At 37.1% G+C, this 25,921-nt stretch overlaps 1 protein-coding gene across 25 annotated transcripts in view; it reads right to left on the reverse strand.

The window, feature by feature from the left end:
• Positions 1 to 25,921, reverse strand: part of slmapa (sarcolemma associated protein a) — a 293,580-nt gene that overhangs the window by 104,068 nt on the left and 163,591 nt on the right. For 24 of the 25 annotated variants that reach the window (XM_048548186.2, XM_048548190.2, XM_048548184.2 and 21 more), the window contains 3 exons: positions 19,135 to 19,194; positions 13,901 to 13,981; positions 12,930 to 12,989 (listed from right to left, as the gene is read on the reverse strand). In XM_048548186.2, coding sequence (XP_048404143.1) covers positions 12,930 to 12,989; positions 13,901 to 13,981; positions 19,135 to 19,194 — 201 coding nt within the window. The remainder of the gene's footprint in view (positions 1 to 12,929; positions 12,990 to 13,900; positions 13,982 to 19,134; positions 19,195 to 25,921) is intronic. The other variant, XM_048548185.2, reaches the window with a different exon arrangement.

The following is a 25,921-nucleotide window of genomic DNA, read 5'->3' on the forward strand; positions in this document are numbered from 1 at the left end:
ATACAATGGGACCTTGATCAGATAGATAAATGGGTCGAGGAGTGGCAGATGGAGTTTAATTTAGATAAATATGATGTACTGCATTTTGGTAGGGCAAGTCTTATACACTTAATGGTAAGGTCCTGGGAAGCGTTGCTGAACAAAGAGACCTTGGACTGCAGGTTCATCATTCCTTGAAAGAAGAGTTGCAGGAGACAGGGTAGTAAACGTTTAGTATGCTTGCCTTTATTGGTCAGTGCATTGAGTAAAGGAGCTGTGAGATTATGTTGTGGTCATTGGTTAGGGCACTTCTGGAATACTGCATTCAATTCTGGTCTCCCTGTTAAAGGAAAACTGCTGTGAAACTCAAAGGGTTCAAGAAAGATTTACAAGGACGTTGCCAGGTTGGAGATTTTCACCTGTAGGAAGAGGCTTAATAGGTTGGGGCTATTTTCCCTGGACCATCAGAGGCTCAGGAGTGATGTTATAGAAGTTTATAAAATCATAAGAGGCATGGATACGATGAATAGTCAAGGACTTTTCCCTGGGGTGAGCAGTCCAAAACTAGAGGGCATAGGTTTAAGGTGAGAGGTGAAAGATTTAAAAGGGATCGAAGGGGCAATTTCTTCACACAAAGGGTGCTGCACGTATGGAATGAGCTGCCACAGGAGATGATGGAGGCAGGTACAATTATAACATTTAAAAAGGCGTCAGGATGGGTATATGAATAAGTCGAGTTGAGAGAGACAAGAGCCAAATACTGGCAAATGAGACTAGATTAATTTAGAATATCTGTTCAGCATGGACGTATTCCAGAGGGCCTGTTTCCATGCTGTACATCTCTATATGACTGTATAACTCTATAATTCACTCACCTAGTATCCATTATGAATAAAACTCACCAGCCTTATAGTAACATTGAAAAGTCTTTGAGAAGCGCATAATTCTGTCAAAATAAACAACCAGTCCTTGAAAATCCATTTTAAAAAGCCACAATCCCCTCAACAGTTCATGAAACTAGTGACATAAACAAGATTTCAATCTCCTTAACAATTCCTGCTAAACAGAATCATCAGTAGGTTCAGAACTCAGGCAGTCATTCATAATGAGATTCCACCGCACAATGGTATTTTTAAAAAAAATCCTTGCTGAGCTGATTCTATTTGTTGCTTTGGAACTCAGTAATGGGGTTCCACTGAATAACTGTCAGCTTTAAAATGATTAATAATTTCAAAAAAATCATCCACAGCTTCAATTTTTCTCTTTGTCAAACTGCAGAATCTCAAAGGTCATAATCTCTACATTATAACCCAAACCATGTACAAATTCCCATAGGACAAATCCCATTAGAAAGATAAATGCCTAGTGCAAAAGACTGTCTCAAAGGGCTGATGCGGGAGAAGTAGATTCCAGTTTGCAGGGCACTGGTACTCGGAAAAGTGGAAACTAGATCGATGGCAAGGGCTCAATGTGAACCATGCTGGGGCTGGTGTTCTTGCCAACAGCACAACTAGGGAAGCAGTGATCGATACTGGGGCCGAGGATCAAATTTGGGAAGATGTGATAAATCAAAGAGTAAAGTCAACGCCAAAGCGAAAGATATTAATATGGGAAGTGATAAACTGGCCATGACAGAAAGGGATAGAGAGTACAGATCTGAGACTCAAACAATAGATAACGATAGAATTTATAAAGAGAATAAAATGATAAAAGTAAAGGCTCTGTATGACAACGCACATAGCATTCAAATCAAATCAAAGCAGATGAACTGAATGCACAAATGGAAATGAGTAAGTACAATTTGGTGGCTATTACATGATCATGACTGCAAGATGAGATAATGGGAACTACAGATGCTGGAGAATCCAAGATAACAAAGTGTGGAGCTGGATGAACACCGCAGGCCAAGCAGCATCTCAGGAGCACAAAAGCTGACGTTTAGGCCTTTCTGATGAAGGGTCTAGGCCCGAAACGTCAGCTTTTGTGCTCCTGAGATGCTGCTTGGCCTACTGTGTTCATCCAGCTCCACACTTTGTTATCTTGGATTCTCCAGCATCTGCAGCTCCCATTATCTCTGATACAATTTTAACCTCACTGCGAAACCTCTTCCAGGGATGCCTAACCTGAAGAAGTTATCCTCCTCCCTCCGGACCAACCTCAGGGAATCTCTCTCCCACTGCAAGATGATATGGTTTGGGACTTAAAACTTGAAGCGTATAGGACATTTAGGAATAACAGGAAGCCAGAAAAGGTGGAGGCGTGGTCCTTCATGTAATAAAGGTTTTGGCACAATGCAGAGAAATAGCCTAAGCTCAGAAAATCAAGATGTAGAAACAGTTTGGGTAGAAATGAGAAATGATAAAGGCAGAAGTCACTTATGGAAATAGCACCCAGACTACCTCACAGTTAACATAACTACACAGTTGTGAGGCACATAAATCACAAAGTAATGAGAATTTGTCAGAAAGGCATGGCAATTATCATGGGAGATTTAAATCTACATGTGGACTGGAAATGTCAGAAAGGCAAAAGTAACCCAGACAAGGAGTTTACAGAATGCTTTCAGATTAGTTCATTGGAATTGCACAATTTGGAACTCACTAGAGATTAGGATAAACAAGAGCTGGTATTCTGAAAATGAGATGGAATTAATGAATGATCTTACGGTGAATGCACTCCTTGACAGTATAAACCATAATATGATTGAATATTACATTGTTGAAGACTAGCTTTAAAATTTATAAAAGGGCAATTATAAAGGCACGAAAACAGAGCCAGCTAAAGTGGATTGGCAAATTTGTTAAAGAATCGGCCAACAAAAATATAGTGGCAAATATTTAAGAAAACATTTTAGAATATATAGAATCAATGCTTATTCTAATGAGTGAGATGAATTCTAAGCGACAGACCCATCATCTAGGACTAACTAGAAATGTTAAAGGTAGTATCAGCCCTGTCTGCATCAATGGTTCTGAGGTGGAAATGGTCGAGAACATCAAGTTCCTGGGAGAGATGACCACTAATAATCTGTCCTGGCCCACCCACATCAATGAGATGGTCAAGAAAGCACAATAATGCCTCTACTTCCTGAGGAGGCTGAGGGAATTTGGCATGTCCATAAAGATTGTTATCAATTTTTATAGGATGCTTTCTACGGTCCAACTAACTGGATGCATCAGTGTGGTGTGGCAATTGCTCTTCCCAAGACCACGAAGAATGATGTCATGAACACAGTCCATCTCGCAAACTAGCCATCCATCCACTGACTCCATCTATACTTTCCACTGCCTCAGGAAAACGACCAACATGATCAAAGACTCTTCCCACCCTGGTTATATATGTTCTTCCTGACGTAAGTGGTTGGAAGAATAAAAGTTTGAATACAGACTATTCAAACAGATTCAAGAACAGCTTCTTCCTCGCTGTTATCAAACTTTTGAACGGGCTTCTCAAATGTTAGCGTTGATCTCTCTTTTGCAACCTCTCTGTGGCTCTAACACTGTATTTTACGCTCTGGTTTGCGGCCCTGATACACACTGTATGGTATGATTTGCACGTTTAGCATACAAAACACTTGACATTTTTCACTCCCTACAAGCAACAACAGTAATCAAACAAAGAAGCACATAATTGCATAAAGGCAAGTGTCAGATGATAAAATTGCACAGAATAGAGTCTTTCAAAAACTATGTCCCTGAACCCCCAAGTTTCTGTTTGAAACAGTACCCAGGGCTCTACCATAAACTGTACAAGTCCTGCCCTTGTTTGTTTTATCAAAATGCAATAGCTTGCATTTATCCAAATTAAATTCCATCTGCCACTCCTCAGCCCATTGACCCAATTTATCAAGATCTCTTTGTAATCTCAGATAACCTTCTTCAAGGTCGACTATACCACCTGTCTTGGTATCATTTGCCAACTTCCAACCAAGCCTCCTACCTTCTCATCTAAATCTTTTTTATAAATGACCAAAGTGGAGGCTAGGACTGATAAGGAAGAGTCAGCATTGCTTTGAGCATGGCAAATCATGTCTCATAAACTTGATTCAATTTTTAGAAGAAGTAACTAAAAAGATTGAGGGCAGAATGGTAGATGTCGTCTACACGGACTTTAATACAGCCTTTGACAAGGGTTCAGCTTTGTAGACTGATTGGTAGAGTTAGATCATGAGGGATTCACGGAGAGCTTGCCAAGTGGATACAAAATTGGTTTGATGGTAGGAGACAAAGAGTAGTAGTGAAGGGAGAGAGATAATGGGAACTGCAGACGCTGGAGAATTCCAAGATAATAAAATGTGAGGCTGGATGAACACAGCAGGCCAAGCAGCATCTCAGGAGCACAAAAGCTGATGTTTCGGGCCTAGACCCTTCATCAGAGGGGCTCTGATGAAGGGTCTAGGCCCGAAACGTCAGCTTTTGTGCTCCTGAGATGCTGCTTGGCCTGCTGTGTTCATCCAGCCTCACATTTTATTATCTTATTATAGTAGTAAAGGGTTGATTTTAGGACTGAAGACCTGTGACCAGCAATTTTCAGCAAGGATCAGTGTTGCATCCACTTTTCGTTGTCATTTATATAAATGACATGGATGAGAATTTAGCAGGCATGTAAATCCCATCCCACAGAATCCCTTCCAACAACTTACCCATGGTTGATGTCAGACTCACAGGTCTATAGTTACGAGGATTCTTCTTGCAGCTTTTTCTTAAATAAACGCACAACATTAGCCACCATCTAGTCCTTCAGCACCTCAGCCCTAGCTGTAAATAATACACATATCCTTGCTAGGGGTCCTGCATTTTCTTCCCTAACTTCCCACAACGTCCTGAGATTCACTTGACCAGAGATTTAACCACCTTTATGCTTTTTAAGATCTCCAGCATTTCCTCTTCTGAAACACTGACTGCTTTCAAGACATCAATATTTACTTCCCCAGGTTCCCTAGCCTTGATTTCTTTCTCCACAGCAAATACTGACAAAAATATTTGTTTTGTATCTGTCCCATCTCTCGAGGTTTTGCACATAGATGACCTCGTTGATCTTGAAGGGGCCCAATTCTCTCTCTAGTTGCTCTTAATGTACCTGTAGAATCTCTTTGGATTATTCTTAACCCTTATCTGCCAAGGTTATCTCATATCCCCTTTTTGCCCTCTTGATTTCCCTAGGAGGTAGGAAGTCATGTTGAGGTTATACAGGACATTGGAGAGGCCTCTTCTAGAACAGTGTATCCAGCTCTGGTTGCCCAATTACGGGAAGATTATTACCAAGATGGAGTGAGTTCAGAAGAGATTTACCAGGATTTTGCTGGGTTTGGAAGATTTGAGTTATAAAGAAAGGCTGGATAAGCTGGGACCTCTTTCACTGGAGCATAGCAGGTTGAGAGGCAACCTTACAGAAATTTATAAAATAATGAGGGGTTTAGATAGAGTTAATGTAGTTGTGTTTTCCCTAGGATGGGAGATTTCAAGGCAAGGGGTCGCATTTTTAAGGTGAGTGGAGAGAGATTTAAAAAGGACGAGGGGTAATTTTTTTTTACACAGAGGGTGGTTCGCATGCCGAATGAACTTTCCGAGGAAGTGGTGATGTGGGTACAATTACAATGTTTAAAAGACATTTGGAGAAGTATATAAATAGGAAAGGTTTGGAGGGAATACAGGCCAGGAGCAGGCAAGGTGGGACTAGTTTAGTTTAGGATTATGTTTGACATGGACTGTTTCCGTGCTGTACGATTCTATGATGCTATGAATGCCCCATACCTATTACTCTTCAAGAGATTCACCTATAGAGTCATACAGCACCGAAAAAGACCTTTTTGGCCCAGCAAGTCCATGTCAACCATAATCACAAGCTAACTTCATCCCACCTATCTATGCTTGGTCCATATCCCTCTGAACATTTCCTATTCACATACCAACCTAAATGTCTTTTAAAAGTTGTAATTGTAGCCACATTCATCACTTCCTCTGGACTTTCATTTCACACATAAATTACTCTCGGCATAAAAATACTGCCTCTCAGTCCTGTACAAACTCAAAATAACACCCAACTGCATTTTTCTAAGGTCTGAGCAATGAAGGAAAGCATACCAAATGCTTTCTTAATCACTCTATTTATATGTAATGCAAATTTCAAGGAATTATGTACCCAAACCACCAGGTCCCTTTGTTCTACAACATTACCCAAGGCCCTGTTTTTAATTGTATAAGTCTTGTTTTTGTTTGTTTTACGAAAATGCAATATCTTGCATTTATCAAAATTAAACTCCACTTGCCACTTTTCAGCCCATTGAGCCAACTGATCAAGATCTCTTTGTAATCTTAGGTAACTTTTATCTCTGTTCACTACAACACCAACCTTGGTGTCATCCGCAAACTTAAAAACAGTGCTTTCCATATTCTCATCTAAATCATTTAGATAAACAACAAACAAAACTGGACTCAGCTTTCGGATTACTCCTCACATTATTTACGAAGGCTATCTCATATCCTCTCTTTGCCTTCCGATCTCCCTCTTAAGAATGCCGCTACACTCTTTATACTGTTGAATAGATTCATTTGAACCCAGTTGTTTACATCTAAAATATGATTTTTTTATTCTTGACTAGAACCTCAATATCTGGATTTAACCATTGTTCGCTGATCCTACCATCCTTACCTCTTACTCTAACAGGAACATAATGGCTCTGAACTCTCTTATCTCACTTTAGAAAGCCTTCCATTTGTCAATCATCCCTTTACCTGTGAACTGTCTACTCCAATCAACTCCTGAAAGTTCCTGTCACATACCATCAAAATTTGCTTTACTCCAATAAAAACTTTAACTTTTATACGAGGCCTATCCCTTTTCATAATTATCTAAAAACTAATGGAATTATAATTGGTCCCACAGAGCTCCCCACGAACACTTTAGTCACTTACCCTGCCTTTTCTCCCCAAGAAAAGGTCAATTTTTGCTCCTTTACTAGTAGGTACATCTACATACTGATAAAGAAAATTTTCTGGAATACATTCAACAAATTCCTCACCATCCAAGCCCTTAGCATTATAGCAGTCCCACACTACATTTGAAATCTCCTATTACAACCTTATTATTCTTACACGTATCTGAGATCAATCTACACATTTTCCCCTTAATTTCCCTATGACTATTAATATTAAAAACACAAATTACCAAAAAAATGAATAAGGAGGGACATTTAGATTACAGAGAAAGCTAGCCAGAAATATTAGAACAAATGGTAAGAGTTTCTATTAATATTTTAAAAAAAGAAAGGAGTTAACAAAGTGACCACAGGTCCAATGGAAAGTGGGCCTGGAGAACTGATAAGGACAAAAAGGAGATGGCAGATGAATTGAACAGATAGTTTATGTTTACCTTCACAATAGAGAATACAAGTAACATTCCAGAAGCAGTGAGAAATCAGGAAAGGGACAAAGGGCTCAGAAAAATCACAATTTCCAAGAAGTGGTGTTGAGTAGATTATTGGAGCTGCAGGCTGGTAAGTGCCCAGGTTCTGATGGCCTTCATCCAAGAACATTAAAATAAATGGCTGAAGAGACAGCTGATGCATTGGTTTTCATTTATCAAAGCAGTCTCAATTTGAGGATGTCCTATTAGATTGTGAACATAAATAACTCTTTTCTTCAAAAAGGGAGACAGAAAGCAGGAACTACAAGCCAACATCTGTCATCGGCAAAATATTATAATATATTATTCTTGATGTTATAGCAGGGTACCTGGATAAACTCAAGGTAATCAGTCAGGGGAATTGGCAGATGTATTGTACTTAGCATTTAAGGTAGCAAACAGAATGTTATCATTTAGCATGAAGTGGGGAATTAAATACTAAAGATAGTAGGTTATGCTCAGTTATACAAGACATTGGTAAGACCACACCGAGTATTATGCATAGTACTGATCACTTTATTTAAACAGGGATGTAAACTTGTTGGTGGCAGTTTAGAGATCATTGACGAGTAAAGGTTGGACAGCCTTGTACCTGTTGCAGTTTAGAACAGTAAGAGGTGGCTTGATTGAGACAGAAAGTCCTGAGGGGTCTTGACACTATTGATGCAGAAAGGATGTTTCCTCTTGACAATATCAAGGGAATGTAGAAAATCTAGAATTGGGCTGCTTAAAAATTAGGACATTTAAATTTTATTCATTCATGGGACATGGGAGTCACTGGCTGGCCAGAACTACTACTCATTCCTAGTTGGCCTTGTGGTGGTGAGCTGCTTTTTTCAACCGCTACAATATACATACTTCTGACTTGCGTCTTGCAGACTGTGGACAGGCTTTTGGCTTCAGTGGGTGAATTACTTGCCGCAGAACGCCTGGTCTGTGATCTCTCTTGTAGCTACTATATTTATATAGCCAGTTTGGTTGTGTTTCTGGTCAATAGTAAACGTCAAGATATTGATGGTGAGGGATTCACTGATGGTAACACTATTGGATGTCAAGGGGTGATAGTTAGATTATCTTTTAGTGGAGACTGTTGTTACTTGACATTTGTGTGCTTTGAATGTTACTTGCAAATTGTCAGCCCAAGGCTGGACATTGTCCAGGTTTTGATGCATTTGAACATAGACTGCTTCAGTACCTGAGTTGTAAATGGAGCTGATCATTGTATAATCAGTCACTGGCAAACATCCCTACTTCTGACCTTATGACGGAGAGAAGGTCATTGATAAAGTGGCTGAAAATTGTTCAGCCGAGGACAGGGATGGCCTGAAGCTGAGATGACTGACCTCCAACAACCAAACCATCTTCCTACGTACCAGGTATGACTTCAACCAGAGGTTGCCCCTGATTCTGACTGCTTCCAGTTTTACTAGGATTACTCGTGCCACATGCAGTCAAATGCAGCCTTGATGTCAAGGGCTGTCACTCTCATGTCACCTCTGGAATTCAGCTCTTTTGTCCATGTTTGAACCAAGACTGCAATGAGGTAAGGTCTGAGTGGTCCTGGTGGAATCCAAACTGGGCATCAGTGAGCAGGTTGTTGCTAAGCAGGGGCTGCTTGTTAGCACTGTGATGACACTTTCCATCACTTTACTGATGATCAAGAATAAATTGATGAGGCTGTAATTGGCCTCAGTGACAAAAATAGAAATTGCTGGGAAAATTCAGCAGGTCTGGCAGTATCTATCAGAAGAAATAAACTGGCAGCCAGACGACATTGGGGTAAACACCAAAGGGCGTTTATTTCAGTTAGAGTCAGGAAGTAACTTTATTTTTTAATTTGGGGAAAAACCCAACGGGTAGAAAGCTTTTGTGTTCAGTTTGCAAAATCCCTGTCAAAGTTAGAGGTACAAACAATTCTTCTCTAAGAAAGGTGATAATTCAGAAGTTATAAAATAGGTTACCTCAGCATAAAGATTATAGTTTGGAAGTTTCACACCTGAAGTGTTTGGTTAGAACTATGAAAGTTATATCTGATGCTGAAAAGGTTTAAGCTCAGTTGTGTGAATACTCAAGGAAGAGGGAATTGAAAGAGAAAGTTAAGGCAACCTTAAAGATGTGGGAGAGAAGAGTTCTCTGTGGTGTTTAAGTACTATAAAACGATAGTGTTGAGGTAAATGAGATTGTATTTTAATTGTGTTCCAAAATCTTTCAAATTGTGTTATACGTAAATACCTAGACTTATTCTATTTTACCTTTTCTTTTGTATGGTAAATTTCTGCTTTATTGTTAAAACTAGGCGTGTAGTATTGCTTGCTTGTGTTTCACTGAAAGATCAACTTGTAAATAAACAAGAGCAAAAATATAATCTATAAAGCCAGATTTCTGTCTGGGACCATAACACATCATATTCCCCCACCCTACCCCACAACACCTCTGACTTGGCAATCTATCACTGTTTCTCCAGTGCCATGGGTCAAAATCCTGAAACATCAGCATTGTGATGTTCCAACCCCAAATGGATTTCAACAATTCAAGTAGACAGTCCACTGCTACCTTCTCAAGGGCAATTAGCAAGGGTAATAAATGTTGGTCCCTCTGGGCAAAACCCACATTCTCTGAACTGATTAAAACATTGCTGAATCATGCCCAAAGGGTGTCTTACCTCGATAGCCAAATGAACCCATAAAGCTCAGACTTTTTCTATTTTAGCAGGTCTAATGTGAACATGCAAGGTTCTGCGCAATAGATGTAACAAGCCCACTTGAGTGGGGGTGTTTTAAATTGCAAACTTGCTCTACGAAATATCCATGTCTAAAACCCAGACTGAATCTATCCCACTCATCACGAAGAATGGGAACTGCTATGATTTCCAGCACCCTGTCATCATGGAAAGGCCCTCTATTGTGGCAGTAACTTACGTCAGGATAACTGCATGTTCCCTACTTCTAATACGACTACATAGACAGTTGGCACACTATTTAAAGGTTAATAACGGCATGTAACCAATACAGTCAAATCAAAGAAGGTGTCAAATTAAAATTAAGTAGAAGCTTATTTCATCCGATCTATCACTGATTTGCCTGGGCAACAATTTCAAATAGTAAACAGTAAGATTTAAAAATATGCAGCTTCTTCTGGTCCACTTGGATGACATCACACATTTTTAAGTAACAATCTCTCATCCAAATATTCTATGTTCTCCAAAGATATAGATGGTTCTTTACCGATGCACTATTTAGAAATGACAATTGAAGTACATAAAAGTGTCTGTCTAAGTTTTTCTTTACAAGTTTGGCGTAATACTTAAACTGCTTTGTTCAACAGCACTGCATTGTTGATAAAACATTCCAAATCTGGATTGACTTTTAATAGATATTTTGTTTTACAGTGACAGAAATCATGGTTGTCTACTTTCAGGCTAACTTTTCTAGAACTCCAGATTGCTAATATATTTCTGATACAAAAAAAGCTGTCTAAGCAGAATCAAAATCCATCCAATAACCTACTTCGCCAGCACCTACCACAGAACTGCAGATTATAAATTTTCTAATTAATCCCCTCCTCTAAAATGAATAATTCACATAACAAAACTACCAAGACAATCAAACATTTATTTCTTCATCCTATCATTTCAACACATTTACATTGGAAGCTTTAAAAAAAATCCTCAGTGGTTACTAGTTCACACTATTTGTACAAGTAGTCACAATCAAGATGTCTGTTGTGTGTTTTTAAGCATACTCAAACAAAATCCCACACCATCAATTGTCAGGAAAGTGAATGCATGGTTTCAGCATGATACAAGAGGGATATTTTGGAAGTAGCAATTGATAAAAATTAATTAATAGTAAACACTGGCCGTCAACATGCATTATAACAAAATGTTTAAGCAATACATAAATATTTTTATTTGAAATGAATGAGGGAACTGAAGGCATTTTAACTAAAATAAATTACTGCTGTTTTGTACAACATTTGTAAACAGCACAAATAAATGAAAGCATATTAATTTAGATTTCATCATGGTACACAAAGTTGTTGACAGTGGACTGTTCTAATTTCAAATAGATGACAACCGTATCTTTCAAAATTGAGTGTAAAAGAATCTCACTGTATTCTCTATCAATTCTCCTTTTTACTCTTTTCAAACAGGATTTTCATTAGGTCAGGTTTTCTAATAATACTAACTGATTTTTAAAACATTTAAAAATTCTAAGACTATTGGTTCTTAATAAAAATACTATGCTGATCTAAACTGTTTCAATGATGCCATTTTTCTGTAATTAAAAGAAACCCACATATAGCTAAAAATCTCCAAAGAAAACTAAAATAAGTTATACAGTTGGATCTTTATCCAATATGTTAAATCATATAATCCTTTTGAAAGCATCGATGTAATAGCTACGCTTGAAAATTTATATGCATAGTACTAGCAAAACAAAACACATTGATATGCTTAAATGTACCATTGACAGGTAAATAGTTATAGGATGATCATGCATTAAAAAGGTTATAGAAGGAAATGGTTAAACAAATGAACTGCACTATAGAAGTCCATATATAGTCAGAAAGCAAGCAGCCTTCCATCACTGGTTGAGCTTTAACTGGACAGAAATAATCACAGGTGGCTTTCCTTCAATCTCAAATGGACAATCATAAAATACATCGTACGTCCACAAATAAACGGTGACACAATTACTCTGTTCATTTGTGTTAGTCGGGCTGTTACGCTCTGAGAAGTGTTAAATGTAAGAGCATTTTCTTTAAAAGTGCTTAGTTGTATTCCAATGGAGGAAACATTTCATATAATACCCCCAGATCTGTTGTAGGGAAGGTCTTTTAGAAAATATCACGTGCTTATAAAGTTAGATCATAAACATTTTTGAACATCAAATATTTAATCCTCAACGACCCTCCTCCTTTACGGAAAACAAAGTGGAGTCCAATAGTGCAATACATCAATTACCTACACAACAATGACAACTTCCTATTCTGAATATGAGATGTCATTTAAAGAGTCGGCACTGGAACTAAAAACAGGCAAAAATGCAGAACGGTTTGAACACAAATTAATCAGTGTCTTTTGCACATGCAATTCTCTAGGGAAGTTTCAAAGTAGTATGAGATACGTTTTGGATCTATTCACTGGTGTACTGAATGCGCAGAATGGTGTAAAGAGGATAATAAGATAACCTTCAATCAATTGCATTTGGATATCAATGTTCAGTATTCTTTTTAACAGAAAACATATTAACTTAATTTAATAACTGAAATTAAAAGCCTTATCCAGGAATAAAACTTATAATTCAAAATGTAAATCTTCACTGTGCGAACATTGCTAGTTTAGATGATTTACTTACAGAAATGGTAAAGGCTAAATTAAAAGGAATCAATGCAAAATTATGTTCAATTAAGAAAATGAAGTGATGATTTAATCAGTGATAACGACAAAAGTACTCAAGACAAAAAGCTACTTCTATAATGTCATACATTCTACTTAAGACTAACAGACAAAATATATCAGAAAAATTGAAGCAAAAACTTACCTTTTAATAATGAAACTTTAGTTAAAGATTCGTTCAATTCCTGTTCATCCATTTGGTAATCTATTTTTAGTTTAAAAATATGAGTTTAAGCTGATGCAGCAACTGAGATGGCACATCATTTCTTACATACCATCAAAACCTCCTCAAAGAACCATACATCACAGCAAAACCATCTGTAATCTAATAAGTGGTGAAGATATGTGGTAGTATTAACAGCTGCACTTGCCCCTGCTGAAAGAAGCATGCACAGCAACAAATTTTAAGCAATACACAAGGTTCTGAAAGCTATGTATTGTTAATTTTGAATACCTATTTGGCAATGAGGTATGTAGTACGTTCATAGTTTTATTAAATTTACAGGCTGAGAAAGAACAAAAGTTGAGGGAAATTATTTGACAAAACAAAAATTTGCTGCAGTTTGAGTTTGTACTTAATAAATGAAACATTTTAGATTTGACAATACATTATGCAAAGCCTTCTAGCAAATGCATATTTCCATTATTTAACGGAAAATAAAGATGTTCAAGAAACTGTGAATGATTAGGTGATACTTTCTATACAGAAAGGGATTACCGTCAAATCTTACCAACAATCCAAATAAACAAACATTTAAAAGCAGGTGGAACTTAAATGAAAATCACACACTGTCCAAATTTAACTATGTTAGTTACTGACCTATTTTCTAGCCTGAGTAAGCTAAATAAACTCCAATTCCATGGAGTGAAAAAGAAGCACATCAAAACATCAGCAATAGATATTTCATTTTAATTTTGGTGAACATGTATGTACCAATGTAAGATATCTTTCTAAATCAGCTCAACAGAATTCTATATAAAAGAACAGAATATGACACAAAACAATTTAACAAAGGTGCACATCACAAATTTATAGTAAACTTAAATTTTAAAACTGATCAGCCTTTGGCAGTAGAAATATCTCTGCAATTTAATTGCATAATCTTATAAAATTACCTGTAGTGTCTTCGCTGCTCCTGTCCTTACTTGGGCTGAGTGTGTCAGACATATCAGATTCCTTTGCTTCTAGTTGATTTTCTGATGAGACAGAAGAGTCCATTATAAACACAGGGAGCACACTAACTTGAATGCATAACGTCAAGTCATTAGTTTTTCTTTAAAGTTGATAGTTGGTAGCAAATTTAAATATACATGATTGAACTATCCATTTCCTAAAATCTTAAGAACAGCAGCTAAAGTTTCTAGTTAAAACAACTATATTTAAAAATAATACACATGGGAACTCCCAAATGTTCTGAAAGTTTTGGCAGCTTCTATTACATTTCCACAAATGGTCATGTAATCGAGCTGAAGCTTTTAACTCAGCACACAGCTGCCTGGCTAAAATAGTCAATGCTATTATTTGGAGAGGATAAGATCATTTCGTTGCTAAATGGTGAATTCTGCAAAGTTAGCTGTTCTTACCAGTGTTTTAGTATATGACCATTGGAAGAGAGACAATGCATTATAAATTGTTTCATTATTTCCTGAATGTTGTAATTTTAAAATAGGTATACGTTTCTTAAAATTCTTTGCATGACTTTTCATAAACATCACATAGCTTTTTATAAATTATTATTTGTGTAAGAAATAACACAACCTCTGGGCTGATTTTTGTTGCCTTTCTTTCAGCACAGGGCGTTTACAATTTGAATAGAAAACTTTACAGATGAGAGAAATAACAATGAAAGTGTTGCTTTAAAAAGCCTTCAACATTTGTCTTCAACTCTTTCCATCCCTATTCTGCAAACTTTTACCCATTCTTTCTTCATTAAATTAATTATGAATGTATGATGTTTTGATTTTATATTTTTAGACTGAACATATTCTGTAAACAGACACATGCTACAGTCCACTTTCAAAACTGGACTCATAATTATCTCTTAAGTGCTGCTTCAAAAGCTGGTCATTTGAACAAAGTATCCAATTCAATCATTTGACATTTTTTAACCATAAAGTCAAGGAACTGAGATCACTTCAGTGACTTACTATCCACTAAGTAACTCATGAATCAGTGTTGTCCAAAAGAATTTCAAAGTTTTGTGAAATTATGGTGATTAGGTCACCATTTTGACACAAATACAAAAGATATACATTATTAATAAAACAAATGCACGTTTTGAAAATAGGGTAAAATATCAGTAATCATGTCTAGAACACTCACTGAAACAGATGGATTGCAAAACTCTATTGAAGCTGTATTCCTTGCTCTGAAACAATGCAAGCCTGCTATTGATACTCTTAAAGGGTGATGATGATCTGTTAACTGAAGTATTCTGTTTCTTACACTGCACTCATACAAAAAACCCAATTTTCTCAAGAGTAAATTGTTTGTCCTTAGGACTTGAAGAGGGGAAGGAATCAACAATCTCTATCTCTTAGCCTCTGTGCTGACTCCTGCCTTATTTACGCACAGTCACCTGTCATTTCCAACTGAAGGATTTGGATATTAAAATAAGTTTTTGTTTCATTGTCCAACTTCTTTATGTAATCTCTTCCTTTATGAAAATAGACATATTTTAATTTCAATTGCTTGTTTCGACAAATTTGTTAGGATGAAGGCTGAACATGTTTTGGTGTTGTTGCACTGTCATCATTCAAACACCTCGATTAATTAGCAAAACCTACCCGCTAAAAAGTTAGCACCCTGTATCACTAGATGCCTCAAGAAAATTTCAACAGTAATTGGACCTCTATCCTTTTGAATACCATGAGATCCCCTCACATCTAAATGCATTGCCACTTAATGGCATTTAAATGAAAAAGGAACAGGGAAGGCAACAAATGCCAAACTACTTTCTTGTTAAACTGTGTAAGTAACTTCTAGGGTGCTACAGTCCTGCTAACAAAATGATAGACATAAGCACAAATTCAAAGGCAAAATACTTCAGATGCTAAAAGTTGGAAACAAAAACAGAAAATGCTGGAAGTATTCAGGTTTCCTGACATCTGAGGAGAGAGAAGCAGAGCTCACAGTTCAGCTTGATGATTCTTCATCAGATTGTTTGCCAGAGGTGCTACCTGACCTGCTGAGTATTTCCAGCATTTTTGGTTTTATTTCTGATCTACATAGCCACTCTGTGACTGATACAAGAATTGTGTCTAACAGCAACATGATGAATTCTTTTTTGCTCTATTAGGGATAGATGATAAATGGCAGCGTAGTGAATGATGCCTATCTTGATATTCACTGTCACAATTACAAAACAATTTGGTATTTTATGGCTTTAAAAACATCAGTACCCATACACCACATTTCAGTAATCTATAAGATATGTGAACAGTATACTGGACAAGACTGACCTTAATGAGCATTTACCAGATTAGTAATGATAAAATTAAGTCCACAAATGGAAAAGATTTCTTGCTGAGTTCACAGAATAAATGATCGTTTAGATTCCCTATATTTTCAATCAGATTTCTTATTTCTCGCAACAATTAAGTGGCCCAATTCAAATCGTGAACAATATCTTGTGATCTACTATTCCTTCTTAACATCTCCAACTCCTTGTTGCTGACCTACTAAACTGAGCCTTGTCAAAACTACAACTCATTTACAACTGTTACAACATTTTGTTGCAAATTTCCAGTTCAGCGATGTTATCATAAATTTTTTGCATTAAAAAGAACAATAAACCTAAGTTATATAGATGCAGGAGAAATCATATTGGAGAAAAAGACGTCATAGACAGAAAATACATGATTTCATGGAAGAAACTGCATTACTGCATCTCCCTTTTGCTGTTATTAAGATAAGGAATCCTGTTGCTTGATAAACAAACATTTTAATAATTCAGCCATGCAGTTCTTGCTCTCATTAATCTGTATGCTGTCATTCCAGTACAAGCATTCCCGAAGCGAGAGCCACAGTAATTCCTAAAATGTTTCTCAAGTTTTTCCAGAGTATTTATAGCAACATTGCAAACAATTCAGTATTGTGTGGCTCTAAAAACGAATGGGATCATTTCTGCAATGAACATATTCTGTAAGACTGGCCTAAATAAGCACTTAACCAGCAGAGATTAATGATTATAAAATTAAGTTAGGTGGAACGGATTTCCTGTTGAGTGCACAGAATAAAATGCCAGTTTAAACTCCCTGTATAGCCACTTAAACTCTCAATTGTAATCACATATTACCATAAAAAGGATAGAAAGTAATAATGTCACAATAATATTAGTGCATTTAAAATGTAACCAGAGTAGTACTGGTTCAGTAGATTTCAAAGTGCAGAAATTTCTCATCTCGGTATAAATTTAAGAATGCAAGCAATAGTGCACTTAGTCTGCTCTATCACTGATTTAAATCATGACTGGTCTGTACTTCAACCTGTTTCTAGTGGCAGAAAGTTCAGTTATCACAGACCACAAGTCGAAGGTGATAGGCAAAACAGCCACAGATAATATTTAGAAAAAATTAAGAGTGGGTTACTGTGATCTTGGATCCACTATTTGAAATAGTAATGGTTGATAGGAATTCCACAACTATTTAAATAATTGAAAGAAAGAAACAAAGAAAGAAAGAAAGAACCAAAGAAAGAAAGAAAGTTATAAAGCTGTGGGAAAGGAGCAGGGCACTGTAACTAACTGTAGCTTCTTCTTAGCTCGAACGCTTTACAATTCTATGTGTTTGTCTTATTTCCATAGACAAAAAAATTTTACAAATTCCCCAATTAAATTTATAGTTAGATGACAAATAATTCCATAGAAGACTTAATATTATATGCAGTGCTTAAAGGGGAAGAGATCATGCTCAATTGAGCTCTAAATGTAATTTGGACATTTTATTTAACACACAGTTTCCTCTCACATTTCCTTACCACTACATTCATACCATTTAGCAGAAAAATCAAGTATTTATATTCAGCACAAAATTAAAAATGATCACAGAAAAAGTGGTAGCACTAAGTGGATTTGAAGACAAGATACAATTCAGGAGACAGTGATGGAGGTACAAGAGGTTCTTTCTCAGTTTGGCAACCTGTGAATAATGGGGTTCCACAGAGATCAGATTGGGACCGCAACTGTTTATATCATATTAATGCCTTGGAAGAAGGAAGCGAATGTACTGTGGCCAAATTTGGAGATGACACAAAATAGGAGAGGTAGATTGCAAGATGGATACAAACAGTTTACAGAGAGATACTGTTAGGTTAATTAAGTGGGCAAAAGTTTAGCAAATGCAGTATAATGGAGAATGTGAAAGTTGTTCATTTTGGAAGGGAGAACAAAAATACAGTATTATTTCAATGGGGAAAAGCTATAGGAAGCTGCAGTACAAAGGGACTTGAACATGGAACACAGACAGCTAGCACACAGGTGCAACAGGTATTCATGAAGACTAGTGATCATTGGCCCTTATTTCAAACAGGTTGGAGTATAAGAATAGGGAAGTCTTACTGCAACTGTTCAAGGTACTGGTGAGATCACATCTGCAGTACTATGAACAGTTAAAGGGAAGATAGTAATTCATTGAAGACTGTTCAAAGAAGGTTCACTAGAATGATCCTGGCACGGAGGCACTGGCTTGTGAGCAAAAGTTAAACGGGATTGGGCTCTACTCATTGAAATTTTGAAGACCTTACTGAAACATATAACACTCCTAAGGGGCTTGGGCAGGGTAAATGCTAAGAGTATATTTCTCCTTATGGGACTGTCTAAGACCAGATGGCATTGTCTGAGCATTAAGGGTTTAAGATTTAAGACTGAGGCGAGGAGGCATTTATTCTTTCAGAGGGTTGCGAATTTTTGGAATTCTTTGCCACAGAGAATTGTAGGGGGCAAAATTTTTGCGTCTTTTTCAGGTTAAGATGGATAGATTCTTAATTAGAAAAATCAAGGGTCATGGGGAAGGAGCAGGAAAGTGAGCACGAGGAATTTCAGATCAGCCATGATCCTACTGAATGGCAAGGTAGGCTCGAGGAGACAAACAGCCTACGCTGGTTCCTATTTCTTATGGTCTTATTATGAAGGTATGAAAATCTAGAATCCTGGATTTCATTAGCATTGAACTCAATTAAAAACGTCGAGTCAAAGAAAATAATCAAGTTATAACAGGAAAACATGTCTATTCCAGGACATAAGAGATGGGTGGGGAGAAAACAGTCAAGTGAACTTGATTCAGTTTAGCATCAAATGCGAAGTTCTAATATTTCTGAAAAAATTCTCTATGAAAACTGAAATATTTTGAACCTTTCAATAGCTTTGCTTTTTCTGAGCCTTTGGTATGATGGTCTTCTGCTATAAGAGTGGCTGTAAAATAAAAACAAAATGTCAGTATTATACACATCTTTAAGACTTTGCACTATACCAGAAGAATATATTTAGCTTGATTATACAGAAATTCGTTATCAACTTTGGTACAAAGAACAGGAGAGCTGATATGTTGGGAAAGACGGCAGAAAGCTGCAGCACAGAATGATTAGAGAGGTCCTACTGCATGAAACAAAAGGCTAGCATCCAAGTTCAGTGGATAATAGGGACAGGGAGTGGAATGTTGGCCTTTATTTTAAAGGGAATGGAAAACAAACATAGGGAAGTCTTGCTAAACGTATACAAGGCATTTGTTGGACAACAGCTGGAACACTGAATAGTTTTGGTTGCCTTCTCTCGGGAAAGATATAGTGGCATTGGGTGCAGTGCAGAGAAGGTTTACTAAGTTGATTCCAGGAACAGAAGAATTTCCTTATAAGACGAAATTGAGTTAGTTGGGCCTGTACATATTGGGGGTATAGAAGAATGAGAGGAGACATTATTGAAACATATCAGACTCTTGAGGGGCTTGACAGGGTAGGCGTGGAGTAGTTACTTATGGGAGACTCTAGAACTAGATGGCATAATCTCAGAGTAAGGAGTTGCTCACTTAAGGATAAGATAAAGGGATGTTTTTCTCTTAAGAGAATAGAGACAATCCTCTATGCAACTAGTAAATGTAGCCAACACCATGGACTCTTATTTCATTCACAGCCTTATGTAATACCTTATCAGCATCCTTGAAAACTTAAAAATATCACATCCACTTTATCACTAGTTATCGTTATTTATCATTTTTATTTATCCTGCTTGCAACCTCCTCAAAAAATTCTATTACATTTGTCAGGCATGATTTCCCCTTCATGAAATCATTCTGAATTTGCTTGATTATATTATTTATTTCTAAATGTTCTGCTATTACACATTTTATAATGGATTCTAAACATTTTCCCAATGTGTGACATTAAACTAACTGGCCTATAGTTATCTGTTTTATTCTCAACCCCTTTTTGAATAAAGTAGCTGTGTTGGCCATTTTCCAAACACCTGGGACTGTTCTGGAATCTGATGATTCTTGGAAGATTACCAGTGCATCCACTAACTCAGTAGCTACTATCTTTAATATTCAAGGATGCAAACCATCAGGTTCAAGAAACTTATCAGTTTTTGAGCCCCACTAGACTCCAGTGTGCTATTTTTTCCTCATGATAATTCTTGTATTTATTTCCTCTTCCCCTCGATTATTTAGTATTTTTGGAATGCTAAAAGTGTTTTCAGTGAAGGCCATGCAAAGAATCTGTTCAACTCTTCTGCCATTTTCAGGTTCTATATTATTATTTCCACAGTCACATTTTCTAAGAGGTTTATGTTCACTATGGCCTTGTTTCCTCAACATGTATTTGAAAAACTCTTCCTAATTTACTTGTTTATTTTCTCCACCTTTAATTATTTATAGATCATTTTTTATTGGTTTTAAAAACTTGCCACAAATCCTCTGGCTTACCACTATTCTTTAATTCTTTATCTTTATTCTTGATACTATGCTTACCTTCCTTAGTTAACCATGACTGGTATACCCCCTTCCAAAAAACCTTTTTCCTCAGTCAATTTTTTTTTGTGTATCATGCACTATTTTCTTAAATGACTGTCACTGTTCCTCAATCAGGTTTTCTGCTGAACTCCTTTCCACGTCTACTTGGCAAACTCTGCCTTCATTTCTTTGCAATCAGCCTTAAGTTTAGCACAGTATTTCTAATGCAAATTTTCTCACTTTTAAACTGAATGCTAAATTTTACTATGTTGCAGTCACTGTTTTTTAGGGGATCTGTTACTTTAAATTTGTATATTAAACCTGATTCAGTATATATTACCAGATCCAAATTAGTCAATCCCTGGTTAGAACCATAAAATATTATTCTGGGAAATGTTCCTGGATACACTCTATAAATTCTTCCCCTTGGATGACTCTGCCAATTTGATTTTCCCAATCTAAGTTAAGATTGAAGTCACCCATGGTGAATAAAATTAATATTTTTTGTTACTTGTAATTCCATGTTATGTGGCAAGTGACAACAGTTTTGTACAGTGTTAGATTTATTACCTTTCCATTTTAAAATGCATTTAAGCCACCGTACAATCTTAACTATGTTTGCAGTTCAATTATACATGATAGTACGCAACGTTCAATTGCTTGTCTCCAATGTTTGAAGGAGAAACCAGATAGATTTTACACACAGACACAGACATTGGCACTTTCTCAGTATGTGCATCATTGGCAGTTACTATTAAATTTTGCCAAGTAGTCTTCAAATTCATGAAGATTCATAAACTATTGGGGTTTATTTAGCAAAACAACTGTTAGGAGGAATGCTTGGACGAAAAAAAACGGTCAGACCATTGCAACTCTGAACAGGGAAAACAATATACAAAGATTAATTACAAGGAACATATAGCAAAATAAAGGCATAAGGTTCAACTAGTCTAAGCCAGTGTTCTTACTCCACATGAGCATCCTCCCTCTTCATCTAATCCTATCAGCAGACTCACAGAGGAAATTTAGTACACAGAAGTGTTGAATGATATATTTTCGTCGGAGAAAAGACAGGCAATGTGAAATAAAAGCTATAATTTTAAAGGGATGCAGGAACAGAAAGATCTCTTGAAGTCTGTTACATATTCCTTATTGTTCGTATCGTTTCTGAATGTAGCATTATCTGCAAACTTTGAAATAATGCCATGTAAATCCAAGCACAATACACTTAGAGAATACACATTGAGAAAAAAGATGAGATACTGATCGATGGAGAACAGACTTAAAATGAGCATGACTTAAATAAATACACAAAGTGGTGGAAAAGCTCAGCACATTGGCAGCATCTGATGAAAGAGAGAGTTAAAGTTTTATAAGAACTTAAGAAATAGCAGCAGAGGATCATCCAGCCATTTGCAGCCTCTCTGCCATTCAACGAGATCATGACTGACAACACTATATTCCTGCACAATTCCCATATCCTTTGATGACTCTGCAGAAATCTATCGATCTCCATCTTCAATACTCAATGATCCAGTCTCCTTACTCCTATATTCAAATTCTCAATCATAAAATGCAGCATTTCAATTGCTCATTTAATTGCTTACTGTACTTATATTAACTTTCAGTGACTAATGAATAAGGACACCAAAGATCCTATGGAGTTCAACATTTCCCAGCCTTTCACTGTTTACAAGTGCTCTTTTTTTTGTTTTCTACCAGAGTTCATAGCTTCATTTTTTTGAGTTGTGGGCATCACTGGCATGGCTAATGTTTGTTGCACATTCTTAATTACTCTTGGACGGAGCAGCTTGTTGGACCATTTTAGAATGCAATTAAGAGTCAAATATGACCTCACATTTCTGCACATTGTATTTCAACCACCAAATATGTGCCCACTCACTTTGCCTCTTAAAATCCTCTTGAAGCATCTTTGTACTCCCCTCACAACGCACACTTTCACACAGTTTTGTCAGATGTGAAACTGGAAATATTACAGTTAATCCCCAAATCTCAAAACATTGAGACAGATTGTGAAAAGATGTGGCATAAGCACAGAGCCTTGCGGTACACCCCAAGGTACAACCTGTTAGCTTGTAAGCAGCCCATTTATTCATATTTTTTTTCTGTCATATAACAAGTTCTCAATCCCTGCCAGTATATTCCACCTCCCCAATTCCATGTGAGCTCATTTCATTTCCCAAACACTTAGGTGGGACTTAAGTCTTCTAAAATTCTAAAGATACCACACTCACCTGCTTTCAGTTATCTATTCTGTTAACTATATCCTCAAAAAACTCCAACAGCTCTGTTAAATAAGATTCAGCTTTCATAAATCTTCTTTGACTCTGCCCAATCCTACCATTACTTTCTCATAATCTTGTTCTTGTACCTATAGTATAGATTCTAACTTGTTTTCCCCATACAATTGATGTTAGGTTAACAGGTTGCCTTCTCCTTTCTGAACAATGTCTAATTTGCAAGACTATTGCAGAGTCTGTAGAATTTTGAATGATGACCACTAACACATCTGTTATCTGTATAGCTACCTCTTTTGTCACTGGGATGTAGATAATCAAATTCAGTGATTTATTTACTGCAATAACCACTAATTTCTCCAGTATTGTATTTTTAAGAATAATGTTTTCCTGTTCCTTCTTTCCATTAGTCCCCACATTTCCCATTACACTGGGAAGTTTTCAGTGTCCTCCATGAAGACTGATACAAAGCATTCTTTTAGTTTCCCTGCCATTTCCGCCACCCAATTAGGAATTCTTCCAACTCTACTTGAAACAGATCCACACTTGTTTTTGTTAATCTTTCCTTGCATATCTATAGAAGCATATATAGTCATCTTAATGTTTCTTGCTTGCTCACTCTCATTTTGTTTTCCCTTCCTTCACCTTTTTCTTGGTCCTCCTTTGTCTAATTATACAATGGTCCCAATTTACCCTTCTTGGCAAATTTATGGATTTCTTCATCTCATTCAAGGCTTTAAAAAGGGAACTTGATTTAATCTATGTTGTTAGTCACAGTTGAATACTTTCCTTGCTGGAGTTTTTGCATATTAAAGGAATGTGTTATTGTTGTAAACTATGTTTTTATTCTGGAAATATTAGCCAATGCCTGCCTACTGTCGTTCCTTTTAACCTAGTTTCCCAATCCATCATACAAAGTCTCATTAGAGCAATAATCTGCTGTGAATTACAGATTATCCTGCTGCCTTGTTTTGATGTGGATGAGTGGTGGAGCACTTTTGACTACTGATACCTTCTCATTCAGGGATTGGATTTTGTTCCTTAAAACAAAAGAAACCATGAAGCTTTAATTTAAGATCTTGTTTTCTGATTAAGTTTGAAAGTAATGTAATTCAATGTAAAATGTTAACTCATTATGGTCATTCTCCTTAAGACTCCTTTACAACAAGATTATTAATTAGTCCTTTCTCATTGCACAATACTAGATCTAAAACAGAACGTTCCTGAGTTGGTTCCTTCTAGCATTGTTGTAAAAAAACCATACTGCATACATTCCAGGAACTCAAGTTCCATAATATTGTTATGAACTATAGTTACCCAGGGTTTATGAAGATCAAAATCCCACATGATTACTGCATTACCCCTGCTGAATGCATTTTTAGTTTGATTTATGTTAGATCTGTTTCTTGGTGGTCTATAAACAGCACTCAAAAGTTTTGTGCCTTACTGTTTCTTAGCTCCATTCAAATTAGCTCTACATTTCAAGGTGTAGAAACAATGTCAAATTTCACTTGAACTACTCCATCATCTTTCCCAAGTTTCTTCCCCTTTCAAAATGTCAATTATTCATCAGTATTCAGCTTTTGTTTCCTGTAGTTACAGCGCTGTAACGGCTTATCAAGTCATACAGGTCGTTAGACCCAAATATGACTCCAAGAGTTTGTCCAGCACCTTCTGTTCTTACTTCAAATTTTCAGCATCCCCAGTACCTGGATTTTATACCACGTTAATTGTTTTCTATTAGCCAATTTTATATCTATACTGCCACTTCCCTGTAATTTTGTGGCCTTTACTTTTGCTATAATATCTATAATGATGTATCAAATATTAAAATTACCCCTTTATCTCAGCAAATCCAACCATCCCTGGGATATAGATAACACAGTGCGGAGGTGGGGGAACACAGCAGGCCAGGCAGCATCTGAGGAGCAGGGAAGTTGATATTTTGGGTTGGGGACCCTTCTTCAGAATTGGGGAATGGGAAGGGAGCTGGGAAATAAATAGAGAGGAGGGGTAGGGCTGGGGAAGGTAAGGAGGATGGTGATAGCTGAGTGCAAATAGGCAGTGATGGGAATTGGTCAGCGAGGTGGTGGGGGGGGGGGGGGGGGGGGGGTTGCGGATAGGTGGGACAGAATATGGACAGGTTGTGTCAGGTCCAGGAGGTGGGGATGAGGGGGAAGGCGGCCATGGGATGAGGCTGAGGGTGCAGACTTTGAAACTGGTAAATTCTATGTTTTGGCCTTTGGGCTGTAGGCTCCCGAGGCAGAATATGAGGTGCTGCTTCTCCAGTTTGTGGTGGCAACATTGTGACAGTGGAGGTAGCCCAGGGTAAAAATCACTTTCCAGTCAAAATTTCTTGGATGACTAATGACTTAATCTTTGAGAAGTGGACTGATATCATCTTTAATGGGTTCAACTGTTAACTGATGCCCAGCTTTGGAAGTGATAAACACGGTTGTTGAAAAATATGAGGAAAGGAAATAGTGCATGCTTAAGCACACGTTTAAAAAAATACATAATTGTGAAGAAACCCAAGTTGTTCAAGGGATGCAAGAATGGCTCGCTTTATTGACATTGACAGGATGCAGAGATGGGCTGAGAGGTGGCAGATGGAGTTCAACCTGGATAAATGCGAGGTGATGCATTTTGGAAGGTCGAATTTGAAAGCTGAGTACAGGATTAAGGGTAGGATTCTTGGCAGTGTGGAGGAACAGAGGGATCTTGGTGTGCAGATACATAGATCCCTTAAAATCGCCACCCAAGTGGACAGGGTTGTTAAGAAAGCATATGGTGTTTTGGCTTTCATTAGCAGGGGGATTGAGTTTAAGAGTCGTGAGATCTTGTCGCAGCTCTATAAAACTTTGGTTAGACCGCACTTGGAATACTGCGTCGAGTTCTGGTCACCCTATTATAGGAAAGATGTGGATGCTTTGGAGAG

Source organism: Stegostoma tigrinum, chromosome 11 (assembly GCF_030684315.1).
Source record: "Stegostoma tigrinum isolate sSteTig4 chromosome 11, sSteTig4.hap1, whole genome shotgun sequence".
NCBI classification, from domain to species: domain Eukaryota; kingdom Metazoa; phylum Chordata; class Chondrichthyes; order Orectolobiformes; family Stegostomatidae; genus Stegostoma; species Stegostoma tigrinum.